Source organism: Macaca nemestrina, chromosome 6 (assembly GCF_043159975.1).
Source record: "Macaca nemestrina isolate mMacNem1 chromosome 6, mMacNem.hap1, whole genome shotgun sequence".
Taxonomy (NCBI): Eukaryota; Metazoa; Chordata; class Mammalia; order Primates; family Cercopithecidae; genus Macaca; species Macaca nemestrina.
The window spans coordinates 98,475,911-98,490,795 of NC_092130.1; the positions used below are offsets into that span (position 1 = coordinate 98,475,911).

The following is a 14,885-nucleotide window of genomic DNA, read 5'->3' on the forward strand; positions in this document are numbered from 1 at the left end:
AAATACCTGAATATTACGACAAACTGCCAACAGTAACAACTACTACAACCATGATTTATCTTGAGAATCACTGGCATACAAAATATTAAAAGTTGTGGAGGAATTCTAGAATTACATTTAAGTAAGCACTGAAAATAACTAGAAATTAAAAATAAAACTTGTATGGTATAGAACTGTTTTAATGTATAGAAGATAATATTCAGAGTAATTTTATATTACTAGGTGGTGATTAACTATTTTCTGCTCCTATTAGAGAAAGGATTAAATGGCTCTTAGTGTTAGGAGCGTTTCAGCTACACCATCAGCCATGTCAAGCCCAGAAAGATATGAACTGGAAAATAAATCAGGATTTGGACAAACACAAAGTTTAACACTCACTACATTGCCACATGACAGTTCCCATGTTCCCTTGCCATTTGAAACATGGCCAGTACTAATCAAAATTATATACATTAAATGTCTTACCCAAACCCCAAAGTTAAATTGCAAATATAAAACCCATGGCGGGGCGGGGGGGGGGTTGGGGTGAGAAAACTGGAGAGCAGTCTTTTCCCTATTTTCCTACAACCTTCAAGTAAGAGAGATCTGCTTATATAAGATAGATTAGTGGCAATACCTAGCTTAGAAAGTTTCTAGATTTCTAGCTCTCTACATACTGTGACAAAGTCCTAAAGTTGAAAAATACCCACCAATATTATAGGCATGCTGCTTTATAAAATGTGCCCTAAAATTCTAGCCAAAATACTTCACTTTCTGTAATACTTAATATGTGAGATAAAACTTTTTAGCTTAATAAAAAAGTATTTAAAACAACTCATGTTTTAAACACATTATTCTACTCTAAATAAATGTATACTATTGTACTTTAAAATGTATCAAAGTAAGGTGTTTTCTATTTTTTAACCATCCTCAATTTTTTAAAATTAACCAATCTTTTTTCACCTCTAAAGGGCTTAATCACATGAAATGAACAAATTCCTCTGGACATTTTCCTTAAGGAAAAACTGAAAGGAGATATAGTGAAATGGCATATGACAGCCATGGTAATTCTAAGGTATACATAAGCAGGGGAAAAAAATGCTCAAAATATAACGAAATTCTGTATATAAACAGTCATGCTAAACACAGATTTGTACCAATAAGGGTACCGAATCAGATGTTAACAACAGTGTTTTCAGAAAAAGATACAGTAATGAGTAAAAAGCACTATTACAAATGATTTACAGAAACGACTAATTAACCTAACATAAATCCCCTTAAAATGCAAACCATACATTATCTTAACATGAATTACAGAATATTTTCCAAGTAAATTAGGTGTAAAAATCCAAACTCGCTTTTTAAAATACAACAACCAGAAAATAATACCGTTCCTTTTTTAACATGTATTTCTCAAAAGAAGATTCACCATGAACATTATTTTAGATATTTTTACATCTTCTTTAGCTAACCAAGTGAAAAATCCAATATACACAAATAAGTACTTTCATCAGTACATAAAACAGCAATAGGTAGCAAAGTTAGAAATCAGAATACAATTGAATAAATACAATACTAGTACAGAGACACCCATTTTTAATCCACAATGAAATATCTGAGCCACGAATAGGTTTTCCATTTTGAATCTAACTTCTAGATGATCTGTATTTTGACCTTAAAGGGGCCAAACTATTTAATATGGATGAAACTCCTGTTCCACTACCTGTAAAGGTCTAATGCAACAGAAAAATGGTCATTTTATGTTGCTCAGAGTTTTTAACTAGGTCTTTCATATTATTTTGTTTAGCACATGACAGACTTATACACATATTTTTAAAAAATCAAACATGGAATTTCTATATACATCAAACCTTTAACAATGTCTGTCTCTGAATTGCTATTATAATGTTCAAAATTATACAAACAAACATCCAGTAAACAGCATTTTATTTTATGACACTCTGTGTTAATACAATAAATATACAAAACTTCTAACCCACTGAAACATGCAACATTAGAGGGACACATGGAGGGCATTTCTGTAGAACCATGACAGTCACCATGATGGCAGCGCAATATTAGTTACTGACAAAATATACAAACATCTCTAGATAAATAATCCAAGTCCCAAATTACAAATCACTGAGTAATGATTTTCCAGTGTTCAAACTTTAGTTTGAAATAAAATTGCCATAATTTAATATTACAAACTGAAAAATAACACGGATGACTACTATGTGAAGACCATTTATGACTATGATTTCATGACTGTGATTTTAGTATTAAATATAAAACACTAACAAATGCCAATCTTTTGCTGAGTGAAAATTTAACAATTTACTGATAGAGAAAAGTAAATATAAGAATTTAAAGCTCCTTTCATACTTGATCATACTATAAGCATTGCCATCATTTTAATGCATATGTATATTTTTAAAAAACAATTTTCTCTCTCAAACTGGTATTAAATAACTGAATTTTAAAACATTTTCTCCATCCACACAAAAAAAGATGTGGGTTCTAATTATTCTTTGCTATTTATTTAATAATGCTACCTTTGAGGATTTCTATGTAATATAAACATTCCAATTCTGAAGCAAAGTATTTCAGCATTTTTCAAAAGTTTCTAATATATCTTTTGTTTGTAGTGTGTAGAAAAAAATGGACTTGGGATGTAAGTTAATAGTGAATATAGGGGCTCTTGCTGTATTCTGTGGTTAATGTTTTGAATGTGTGCAAAATCTACACTCAATAAAGCATACTGATAAAAAAGATTTCCAATAACACTACAAGCTCTAAAAAACAAACTGGCTAAGTTGGTTGAGAATGTAGGTAGAAATTATCGCTGATTCGAAATATTTACAAAAACAGCTTTAAATTCATATGCTGAAGAGTAAAAGAAATGTCTTCCAAGTATACCTGATGTCAATAAGATCCCAAATAAATCAAATGTAAACACCATCTGGATGGATCTGCGTTACCTAGTAACACACAGCGCTGCTTCATGGATAGTGAGAACTTGGCATCCCACCTCTAGCATGAAACTTTTTCTGTAACTCCAGGTTTGGGGAGAATGAAAGCGATTTAACTATTTATGCCTATCTGATTTTTTGAAAAATAAGGATTTCCAGCCTCTAATATCACAATCCTTACTTAAAATCTAATTGAAAAATCACCATCTATCATTCTGCAATCTTAAATTAGCTAGACTTTCAAAACACAGTAGCATGACTTACAAATGTCTTTGAGTCACTTAATCAGTGTTAAAATTGATTCAAAGTTTGAACCCAAGAATACTATAAGAACGAAGTTCTGTGCTGCATAGTAACAATTTTAATGTGATTATCTTAATGCATTTAACTGTATTTATATTTTCTTGCTTGGTGCAAGTTAAATGCTTTTTTTTTTTCTATTGCTGGAAATTTTAGGTATATTCAGTCTGTCTCAAAAAGTGAAAGACAGGTGCATTTAGGGATTCAAGTATATGAAAAAATGCCAGGGTCTTTTTAGGTTTAATGCCACTGGAGATTAAAAGCTAAAAGGAAAATCCCTTAAATACTGTACATTCTTTTTAGACAACAGTTAGACTAGCCTTTAATACCTCTGTTAAAAATCTCACACACACATCCCCCAAAAAGAGCTGCCAGACACAATCTTAGTTGTAACCACAGAATATACCAAAGTTTTCATATAGCAAAATGTTACTATATGACTACCGAAATTTTTTTTTAAAAGGAATTATTACCACTACTTTCTACTGCGTTAACTACCTTCTCTTTTGGATAATGTACTGCATATTATATTAAATTCTTATATTGCACCCCCAAACTTTTTATTTAAAAGAAACTCTTGCAGAAAACCATTTCTGTGATTCCATTAACCCCTGAATCCTACAACCACAAGCAGTACAGAAGCCAAAATACTAATTCTCTTAATATAAGAAATGTAGTGCCCATGCAAATCAGAGATTGTTATCAAAATATCAGCTACTCTAAAAAAAAAAAAGAAAAGAAAAAGATGACAAATACTACATTATCTACTACAAAATGCAAATAGGCTCTTCACTGGTGACTGAAACAGCTAAAAAGCAAGCCAATTTAAAATCCCTAAGTCTCTGCTGGCCTATTTCTTTCAATATAAATAGGGAAAAAGGAATGAAACATAGTTTACTTTTCCAATGCGCAATCCTTATCTCTAAAGATTCTTGAAAGAACTACTGCAGTTAGTATTAAATGTGTTTTTAATCATAAGTACCATTATTAATTTTCAGTGGGTCACCACTGAAATAATTCACTGAACGTCATCCCCCAAAAAATATGGAGAATATTTATTTAGCATGTAATATTTTTTCTGCAAGGGGCACTGAAATATTAAGAAACTATTAGGTAAAGTAATAAGACAAGGAAGTTTTCCTGGTTTTAGCCCATGCACAAGTGAACAGGAAATATCCATGCTGTCTGTACTCTGTGTTTCGAACATAAAAATATTTGTAGAATACAGTAACTGGAGAAAAAAGTACAGTCAAAAGGTAACAGTGTATTGTTTGAAGATTCTTAAATTTGGTTACCCTTGAAAGCATTCTGAGCTGCACTAGATGCTGCAGTTGAAGCTGCATTTGCAGCTGCGGTCTGGACAGTTTTGTTGGACATCACACCTGTTGCAAACTCTTGTTGGGCCTTCTCAAAACTCGCACCTGTTGTGCGATATAGTCCATGTACCTACAGAGGCACAAAAAAGTGGGAGAAGGTAAGTAGCAACCTACACATTCATTTCCAGCAGCTCTTAATCTCAACATTAATCAAACAAAAAAGACTAGATTGTGGTCATGTTTCCTAAGATCAAGAATATTAGCCACCAAACTGACACACAATAATTGTATTTAAACATTTTTCTTAAAACAGGTTTTCCTTTTCTTCTCCAAGCTGAAGAGATAATTATGCTAATTCAAACCAAAAATAAAGAACTTCTTAGCTAACTGCAAAAAGTTGTATTTTCCTCTGCACCCAATTAGTCAAGTGAAATTATTACAGCATTACAATGAAATGGTATAAACATAGTAACAAGAAACAATACATTAATTTATTACCCCAAACTATTCAGAGAGAACATTACCTTATCTATATCCATTTTAGCTATATATACACCACAGGCTCTGTTATAATCAAATGAGATCATTTTATCATTTAATGTACCAAGCACTATTTACGTCCTTCAACATATTGCTGCTATGCACTCTGTATACAATTTAACATTTTGTGTATGGTCAAGTCCTAAAGAATGCACAAAGAAACACTTCTGGGAATTGTTTCGCCATACTGATTCATCACTCAAATCTTGGAATTTATTTTCAGGAGTAGGGTTCAAAATTTTTCTATCAATATATGCTTTAAAAGCTGCATAATTAAACTATGAGTCCATCAATACGTAACATCAGCCACTTATTTTAACACAAATTTGAAGAAGGAAATAACAAACCAACATTTATTAATTATATGCCCACAAACTTCACACGGTGGGGAGAGAAAGATACTGGTAATTACACTGCACTGTGACTGGATCTAAATTAGAAGCTTGACTGAAATGCAATCAAAGCAGGCTTAGGGAAGGGGCCAATGCATCCAAGTCAGTCTTTTTTCCAAACCTGGATAGGAATTGGTAACTGTGGAGTAAGAAAAAGGATAATGAGTCAAAGACTCTCAAAGCAAGCTTGTATTTGGGGAAGTAGTTTCAAGAAGAGAGAAAAGAGAGGATAGCTGGTTTGGGGAGAAGAGAGAATGGAGAAGATAAGTTCTAAACATTTTTTCATTCGTTCCAGATGGTAAGTTCTAAACATTTGTTCATTCATTCCAAGGCTATTGACAACCTACTCTAGGCCTGCCACAACAGGCAGGTAAAGGTTTGGTTAAAAGCTTGGGAGAGGAATGGGCTAAAGACATGGACTTGGAAACCAGTGGCATATGTTATGGACTGAATGTTTATGTTCCCTCCACAAATTCTTATGTTAAAATCCCAACCATCAATATGATGGTATTAGCAGGCGGGCCTTTTGGGGGGTGATTTTGCCATGAAGGTGAAGTTTTCATTAATGGAATAAATGCCCTTATAAAAGAGACCCCAAGGCCCAGTGTGGTGGCACACACCTATGGTCCCAGACTTCCACTCTAATCTGGGCAATATACGTCTCTAAAAAAAACTTTTTTTTTTTTTTTTAAGAGATGCCAGAGAGCTCTCTGACAACCTTCCATCACATAAGGACACAGAAACTGTCTAAGAACCAGGAAGTTGCCCCCCCGCCTCCGAGACACTGAATTTATCAGTGCCTTATCTTGGACTTCCCAGCCTCAAGAACTGTGAGAAATCATTATCTGTTGTTTAAGCTACCTAATCTATGGTATTTTTGTTATAGCAGCCCTAAGGGACTAAAACAACATATAAATGATAGCTGAAACCTTGGCATTTATGAAACTGTCTATGGAGAACCCAGAGTAGAAAGAGAATAAAATCAAGTACACAACCTAATTAATGCAGAAACAGAAAACCAAATATCACATGTTCTCACTTATAAGTGGGAGCTAAACACTGGGTACACATGGCCATAAAGATGGCAACGATAGACACCGGGGATATAAACATAGGGGAGGGTGGGAGGGGGAGAAGAGCTGAAAAACTACCAATTGGGTACTATGCTCACTACCTGGATGACAGGCTCAACTGTTCCCCAAACCTCAGCATCACATAATATACCCTTATAACAAACCTGCACATGTATCCCCTGAATCTGAAATAAAAATTGAAATTGTTTTAAAAAGACACTATTTAAGAGGCATCCACAAGAAGAAGGAATGACTGGGAGAGGAATGGGAAGAACCAGATACAGATACTTCTCACTGATGCCAAGAGAAGAGAGCATGTTAACACATGAAAAGCTATCAGAAAAGCTATCAAGAAAGCATGTTAATGCATGAAAATCTATCAGGATACAAGATAAAAATAACCCAGACAGCCCTGAGTGCTTCTGATATAGTGGTAAAAGCAAACGCCACATTACTACTGATCAAAGTGTCAAATGGTCAAGAATAAAAAGAGAGCACTGACAAATACATATACTGGTAAATCCGAAGATTCCTTTTTCCTAGTACCTTAGCACTACCATAAGTATAAAAGTAATTATTTTTATTCCCTTTTAAAACCAAGTTTTCTATGGAAAATTAAAGATACAGATAAATCACTACTCCTATGTTCTAGACACTTATCTCACAGTGAGTACAAATGATTGGATCCTAGAAAATGAAGTGTATTATAGAAATCTTATCAACCTTTACTTACTAGGCCCAATCAGAGCAATGCAATTACAGATTCACTTGTCTCTCTCTTCCCCTCTTCCCCCAACTTTGTGAGCATGTAATAAATAAATGTTAATTATTATTTGCTTTATTATTTCCTTTTTCAAACTTGCACTAAATTGAGTGGCTGATACTATGTGTTCACGGGCTTCACAGTTTACTAAAATGTAATTAACAGTCCCACAGAACACAGAAGCAAAATAAAGGTAGGAATAGCCACATTTCTCAATAGTTTGTATCTATACAGACCCAGAGAGCCACCTAGAGGGAAAAGACCACATACATATATACAATGCACGATGCTCAAATACTGTATCAAATCCATTATATCCATGTGAAAAGGGTGGATTCTTGATTTCAAGGCCCCGTGAAAGACAGGCTAATCATCAGGATCTTTAAAAGCTTATTACTTCCCTCCAGGGTTTCAGATGGTATCTACTGATAATTCACACTGCTGATATCAGGGAGAAGATTTTGACACCAAGTACTATAATTTTTTTTAAAAATTACACAACTTGGGAGTGGGGGGCAAGGGGAGGGATCGCATTAGGAGAAATACCTAATGTAGATGATGGGTTGATGGGTGCAGCAAACCACCATGGCACATGTATACCCATGTAACAAACCTGCATGTTCTGCACATGTATCCCAGAACTTAAAGTATCAAAAAAAAAAAAAAAGAGGCCGGGCGCGGTGGCTCAAGCCTGTAATCCCAGCACTTTGGGAGGCCGAGACGGGCGGATCACGAGGTCAGGAGATCGAGACCATCCTGGCTAACACGGTGAAACCCCGTCTCTACTAAAAAATACAAAAAACTAGCCGGGCGAGGTGGCGGGCGCCTGTAGTCCCAGCTACTCGGGAGGCTGAGACAGGAGAATGGCGTAAACCCGGGAGGTGGAGCTTGCAGTGAGCCGAGATTGCGCCACTGCACTCCAGCCTGGGTGACAGAGCCAGACTCCGTCTCAAAAAAAAAAAAAAAAAAAAAAAAAAAAAGATTTCCATTTTGATAAAATACAATTTATCTTAAAAAAAAAAAAAAATGTACCAGTTGATGGTTTGCTTAAATGGAGCACAATTATCACCAAGTTGCACAGCCTTTTTATCTGTACTGTCACTTTAGGAAATCTCACTGTGTATGTGACCTGAATGCATATTACCTAGTGGAAAATTCCATAAATGCAGAATAGTCTAGAGAATTAAAAAAAAATTAAGCAACTTAAATACTATCTTTTCTACTTATGGGAACTGCATTACTCCTAAAATACTACTTAGTTCTAGGAAAATCACAGAAAAGGCACTAAATTTGGTTTCTACTAATTCCAGCTGGCTGGCTACCACTCAAAACTTCAAGTCTGCTTCCCATAAAACAAGAATATTTGTTACCCTATGTGCTCCTCAGAGTTTTCCTAAAGATCAAATCGGAATGTATATAAATGAGTTACACTAACATAAATTAATTTTTAAGTATCTGCAGAATGTAGATGTGATTTCATCAAGGAGTCCTGCCTCCTTAATGCAGCTTCAGAGACAGTACATGCTGTGGTGGTGTATGACACAGAAAAACTATATCATATGGGAAGTAAAGAATAATGGCCCTTTATTTAAATAATCCAAACATATGTCTTCATTAAAACATACAGAATACCATTTCAAGAAACTGTGCTTTTATTAAGATCCCTGTCAGGCCAAAATTATTTCAACTTTTATAAAAGCTGGGAAAATAAAAACAAATGAATTTTTTAAATATATATTTTTTAAATTCTTGTTTTGAGTTTTTAAAAAAGTATGGACCTCTAAGCCTAACATTTTCAGTTTGAAATTTCTGGAAACCCTCTACTAACCCTCCTGCCCACAGATGGGTCAGATATCCCTTCTGTAAGCCCTTGAATTGACGCTCTAGTTTCACCATGTTGAAATCACGCACCCTTTAAGCACTCTCTCAAATAATGCTCTGTCCACTCTTTTGTGCCTGAACTAGCCATGGCTTTCCCTATTGAGAGTACCTCCAATCCTTTGTACATCTGGGGAGGCACGTATGTACTTCTTCTTTTATAGGGTTTATGTCCATGTCGTATTATATCCCACCTGCTTTTACTTGCCTAAGGGCAACAACTAATTCTACTCATTGTTACACCCCCTAAAAGACACAGCTTAGTAATCTGCAGTAGAAGCCACTGAATAATTATTTGTCTACCTGCTGGGGATTAAGTGTTCCAAAATTGTCCTCATTAATAATAATTTTTACCAAATAAGTACAATACGGCTTAAGGAGACTATACCTGTGTTACAAAGTAAAATGCTTAGTTTGCAGTCACCTCAGAGGTTAAATGTTTTAAAAGCAGACATACTACTTCACACCTGCTAGGATGGCTGGAATGAGAAAAATGGGAAATCACAAGTGTTGGCAAGGATGTAGAGAAAGTGCTGGTGGGAATGTAAAATGATACAGTCCTTGCAGAAAAGAGTTTGGAGGTGCCTCAAAAAGCTAAACATAGAATTACTATAAGACTACATAGGAATTCCACACCTGGGTATATATGTACACAAGAGAGGTGAAAACAAAGACTCAAACAGATACCTGTATACCAATGTTCACGGCAGCACTATTCACAATAGCCAAAAGGTGGGAAAATCTCAAGTGCCCATCAACAGATAAACACAATGTGGTATACAGATACAATGGAATATTATTCAGTCTTAAAAAGGAATGCATTTCTGATACATGCTGCAACATGGATGAACCTTGAAAACATTATGGTAATGAAATAAGCCAGGTACAGAAGGAAAATATTGTATAACTCCATTTATATGAAATATCTAAAACAGGCAATTCATAGCAAATCAGAGGCTGCCAGAGGCTGAGAATAGGGAGGAATAAAATTATTGCTTAATGACTAGAGTTTCTGTTTGGGGTGATACAAAGTTCTGGAAACAGACGTTAGTGATGGTTGCGCAACACTGTGACTGTAATTGATGCCACCGAATTGTACACCTAAATATAATTAAAACGACAAAGTTTATGTTATACATATTTTTCCACAATTAAAACAAATACAATACACCAAAAGCCATTAAAGTGTATACTTTAGGGTTTTTTTTTTTTTCAATTATTTTGTATTTTTTAGAGACAAGGTCTCACTCAGTTGCCCAGGCTGGAGTGTAATGGTATGCAATCACAGCTCACTGCAGCCTCAAACTCCTGGGTTCAAGTGATCCTCCCACCTCAGTCTCTCCAACAGCTAGGACAATGAACTCACACCACCATGTCTGGATAAGTTTTTTTTTTTTAAATGTCTTGTAAGGGGTTGGAGGGTGGTCTCATTATGTTGCCCAGGCTGATCTCAAACTCCTCGGCCTCCCAAAGCTTCCCAAAGTGCTAGAATTACAGGTGTGAACCACCATGCATGGTCTAAACCGTATATTTTAAATGGGTGAATTGTATGCTAATTATATTTCAATAAAGCTGATAAAAAAATGCAAAGATTACTTAGATGAAAGTGCCATATTTACAGCATTATAAATACTCACCAATCTACCAAATCTACCAAATTTGAAGATGCCTAAGATAATAATAATTTAGTTACAGTAACCTAGATTTGGGATCTACTAAGTAGCTAGCTTAGTACTTACTGAAAAAGATAACAAAATAAAAATTGGGGGTAAAGTTTTTTTTTAGGTGAATAAACTAAGAGTATCAACCGAGGACAGGATATAAACAATCTGCTCAAGAGTGCCATTTTTTTCTAGGAATTCAAAAGTACTACTCTATCTGTGTCCCTTAGAAGAAGGTGACAAGTAAATGGATGAGCATTTTAATAGACGATGTGAACCATCCAGAATTGATTCCTAGTCAGCAAAGACGACAGTGCTGAATGGTTCTGACAGAGAAGTAGCATGCCTATCTGTGACTACAGAAAAACAGCACAGTGGAATTATCAGCTTTCTATCCTAGGTCATAAATAAAGTCACAAAGTGGGAGAGACAAGGGGGAGAGGTGAACGATAGCAATGCTTTCAAAGAAAGTACAGATGATGATCCTTGAATGGGGCAGGTCCACTTATAATATGTGATTTTTTTTCCCAACCAAACTCAGAAAGAAAATACAGTATTCATGGGATTTAAAACCCGAGTACACGGAAGCCTTTTTATATACATGGGTTCCGCAGGGTTGACTCCAAGACTTGAGTATGCATAGATTTGGTATATGGATGGGTGGGTTCTGAAACCAATCCCCTGCATGTAGAGGGATAACTCTAAGAGTCACTTTTCACCTAAGAAAAATATCGCTTTATATATAATAGGATATCTTCACAAAGCATTTACCATAAAACACCAATTAGTGAGACTTAATCACAGCGTTCTGTATCACAGACCCAATTCAATGCTCCCACAAAAATGAGTATCAGCAGAATAGATATTGTAGTAAATAAACAAAATTTGAAACACTTCAGAAAACTTGTCTTTTAAAGAGGTAAAATAACTTTTTTCTAAAATTCTTTCAAAATCCAAAAAATTCACTATTAAAAACTATTTAACGTGAACATGACAGTCTATCAACAAATTTCATGGAAGTGATAATCATGCAAAACCAGGTCCCAAAAGGAATACAAATGATATATTATCTATTAATTACTTCCATATTAAGTTATTCTAGCTCTTATACCAATTGACAGAAGGAAAAAATTTTGGATTCCCCTGATCCATAGTCTCCTGTGATGCATTCATTTACTGTTATTTGACACATTTATAACATCTCCCCGCTTAGCCCAAAACCATTACTCAATTCTTTCTAATAGTTCTAATAGAAAGAGGACCTTTTGAAAAAACACCATTTGGAAATAATCTGAGAGAAAACAAGAAATCTATTTGTGAAACGTCAGGACTAAACTAGACTCTTCTCCATGTAGATGTACAGAAGACATATATTCTTTCAATATTTGAAATGTGGAGTATAAAACGACACTGTAGGGGAAACCAACAGCACAATCTCATATTGGGCACTGCAGCACCAATGATGACCTACTTCAGTTATGCGAGACAACAGAAAGCCAACGAAATTACCAAAATCCTATTCACTTCAATGAGGATAAATATATAGAACAGAGCACATTTACCTTAAGAGAAGAACAGCTTAATAAAACCCAACAATTCTAGAGTCAAAACTGTGCATAGAGTACAGTTACAGGGCATTAACTGTTCTTGAAAAGCCTGACCCCTAGTGGTTATAAATACTGCTACATACCTGCAAAGGATTTTTTGTCATTAAACTGCCAGTTTTGATCAAGTGTGAAACAGAAAATTAAAAAAGAAAAATTAGGTTTTTAAAACTGGATCTTAATTTCTATTACAGAAAGAGAAATGCCTGCTATTAAAATATGAAAGCTGGTGCAAATTATATTTTAGCTTACAGTATCCCTACTGTACTTCATAAAATCATACAGAAAATCATCTCATCTAAACTTCTTATTTCACAGATAAAGAATCTGAGACTCAGAGAAGTTTAGGAACTTGTGAACACATAGAAAGAGAGGTTCTGGTAACTTTTTTATGAGGTCAAAAACAACAACAACAACAAAATATCAGAGTATGCTGCATGATATCCATATCAATGCTTTTATTTTATTTGAGAAAGTCATATTTCTTTTCAATGCCTGGCATATGAGCACCGTTCTATAACTTTTCCTTTGTGTGGTGGATCCTGAAAAACTGTATACCTGGAAAATGGAAAGGAAAAAAACTGCTGGTCAAAGAATTCAGAGCGTGCACAGGGTAGTCCACCATGGAACAGCTACAGAATAAACACTTCCTCCACACCCTGGCTCTATGACCATCTGTGCCACACATTCCCCAACCACGGCCAGTGCTGGTTAAAGTTCGCTTCATACTCCACCCACAGCAGAGTCTTCATTGTTGCGAGTATTCTCCTCAAGGCCCTCTTCTGACTCCACACACTTTCTAGGCTTCACTCACTTCAATAAGTCAATACTTTCCAGTCTAGAAATCCAGCCTAAAGCTCTTCCCTTGCTCCTGACTTGTATATACAAAAGCCTACTCAATATTTATATTTTAATGCACCACCAGTTAATTTAAACTCCCCAAATTCAACATCAATGTGGAAAACATCTTGATCCCCAAACCATTTTTCTTGTACTCTCTTCCTGAATGGTCCATCATCTAAAAACCTAGGCGTCATCCTTGAGTCTCACCTTGTCCCCTACTTCCAGGCCCAAGTTGGATTAATCGTTACCTGCTCATTTTCTCTTTACTACATTTTCTTCACATTTCCTTAGTTCAGGCCACCATCATTACTAATCAGCTTCCTAGCCTGTCTCCTAAGTGTTTCCAAGTACCACTGCTCAGCCCCACAAATCCCAAATGTATTTCGGAATAACGCTTCTAAAATTTAAATCTAATCAATTCAATTACTCTTCTCCTTAAAACTCTTCTATGGCTCACTACCACTTTTTGGAGAAGATATAAACTTCTTAACAAGACACTGTAGGATATAAGTATGCTTATGTGTTCAATTTCATCTTCCAATACCAACACCATACAATTCTCCTAGCCCCAGCTCACACAACATGTTTTATCTCCCATCCATTCTGAGCTACATTTAATTCCCTGAATTTGCCATGTTATTTCCTACAACTAGATGTGAACGTGGTATTCCCACTCTCTGGTACCTACTTATCCCTCTTATCCTCTTCCCTGTCCCTTATTCTTTTGCTTAGATAACTATAATGATGAGCAGCCATCATTATATCTCAGCTGAAGCAATACTTTAAAAGTCCTCCAAAACTTGATTAGGTGTCCCTCTGCTCCCTATACTTACCTCTATCATGGCCATTAAATCACTGAATTGGGAGGCCCACCAATTTATTTCTCTTCCTCACCAACAGGTGATCTCTCTGAGCTCATGCACAGGTCAGTGCCTGGCACATAATATATGCTCAATAACAGCTCTTTAACAAATGAGTGAAAACTGCCACACACCACAAAACCCTCTACTATACTCTAAATGTATTACATTTCTAGTTCTATAGAACACCCTCAGTGATACATGTGAAATAATAAAGGAATTCTCCAACACTGACTGTAATGGTCAGTGTTATGTGTTAATTTGGCTAGGCCATAGTCTCCACTTATTCAATCAAACACTAACCTAGGTGTTGTTGTGAAGGTATTTTGTAGATGTAACAGGCATCTACCATCAGTTGACTTTAAGAAGTGTTCTAAATTATCTGGGTATGCCCCATCGAATCTGTTGAAAGGCCTTAAGAACAGAACTGGAGTTCCTCTGAGGAAGAAGAAATCTCACTTGTGGACTAGAGTTTCAGCTTCTGCCTGAGAGTTCCGGCCTGCCCTCTTGATATCAGACTGACCTCACCAGCCAATTCCCTGCAATTAACCTCTTCATTCTTTCTGTTTCTGATAGCATGCTGACTTGATAAAGGCATTTACTAAACAAAAGTAGACACTAAACCAGACCCTGAATATAAAATGATAAAGAGGTCAAGATTAGAAAGGAAAACTATTAACTGAGAAGGCCCTGTTCTATGCAGT

The 14,885-nt window shown here is 35.5% G+C and overlaps 1 protein-coding gene across 3 annotated transcripts in view; it reads right to left on the minus strand.

Moving 5' to 3' along the window:
* Positions 1 to 1,909: 1,909 nt before the first annotated feature.
* Positions 1,910 to 14,885, minus strand: part of LOC105475099 (secretory carrier membrane protein 1) — a 121,229-nt gene continuing 108,253 nt past the window's right edge. For all 3 annotated transcript variants that reach the window (XM_071098783.1, XM_024790777.2, XM_011730099.3), the window contains one exon: positions 1,910 to 4,697. In XM_071098783.1, the coding sequence (XP_070954884.1) occupies positions 4,533 to 4,697 (165 nt within the window). In that variant the 3' untranslated portion in view covers positions 1,910 to 4,532. The remainder of the gene's footprint in view (positions 4,698 to 14,885) is intronic.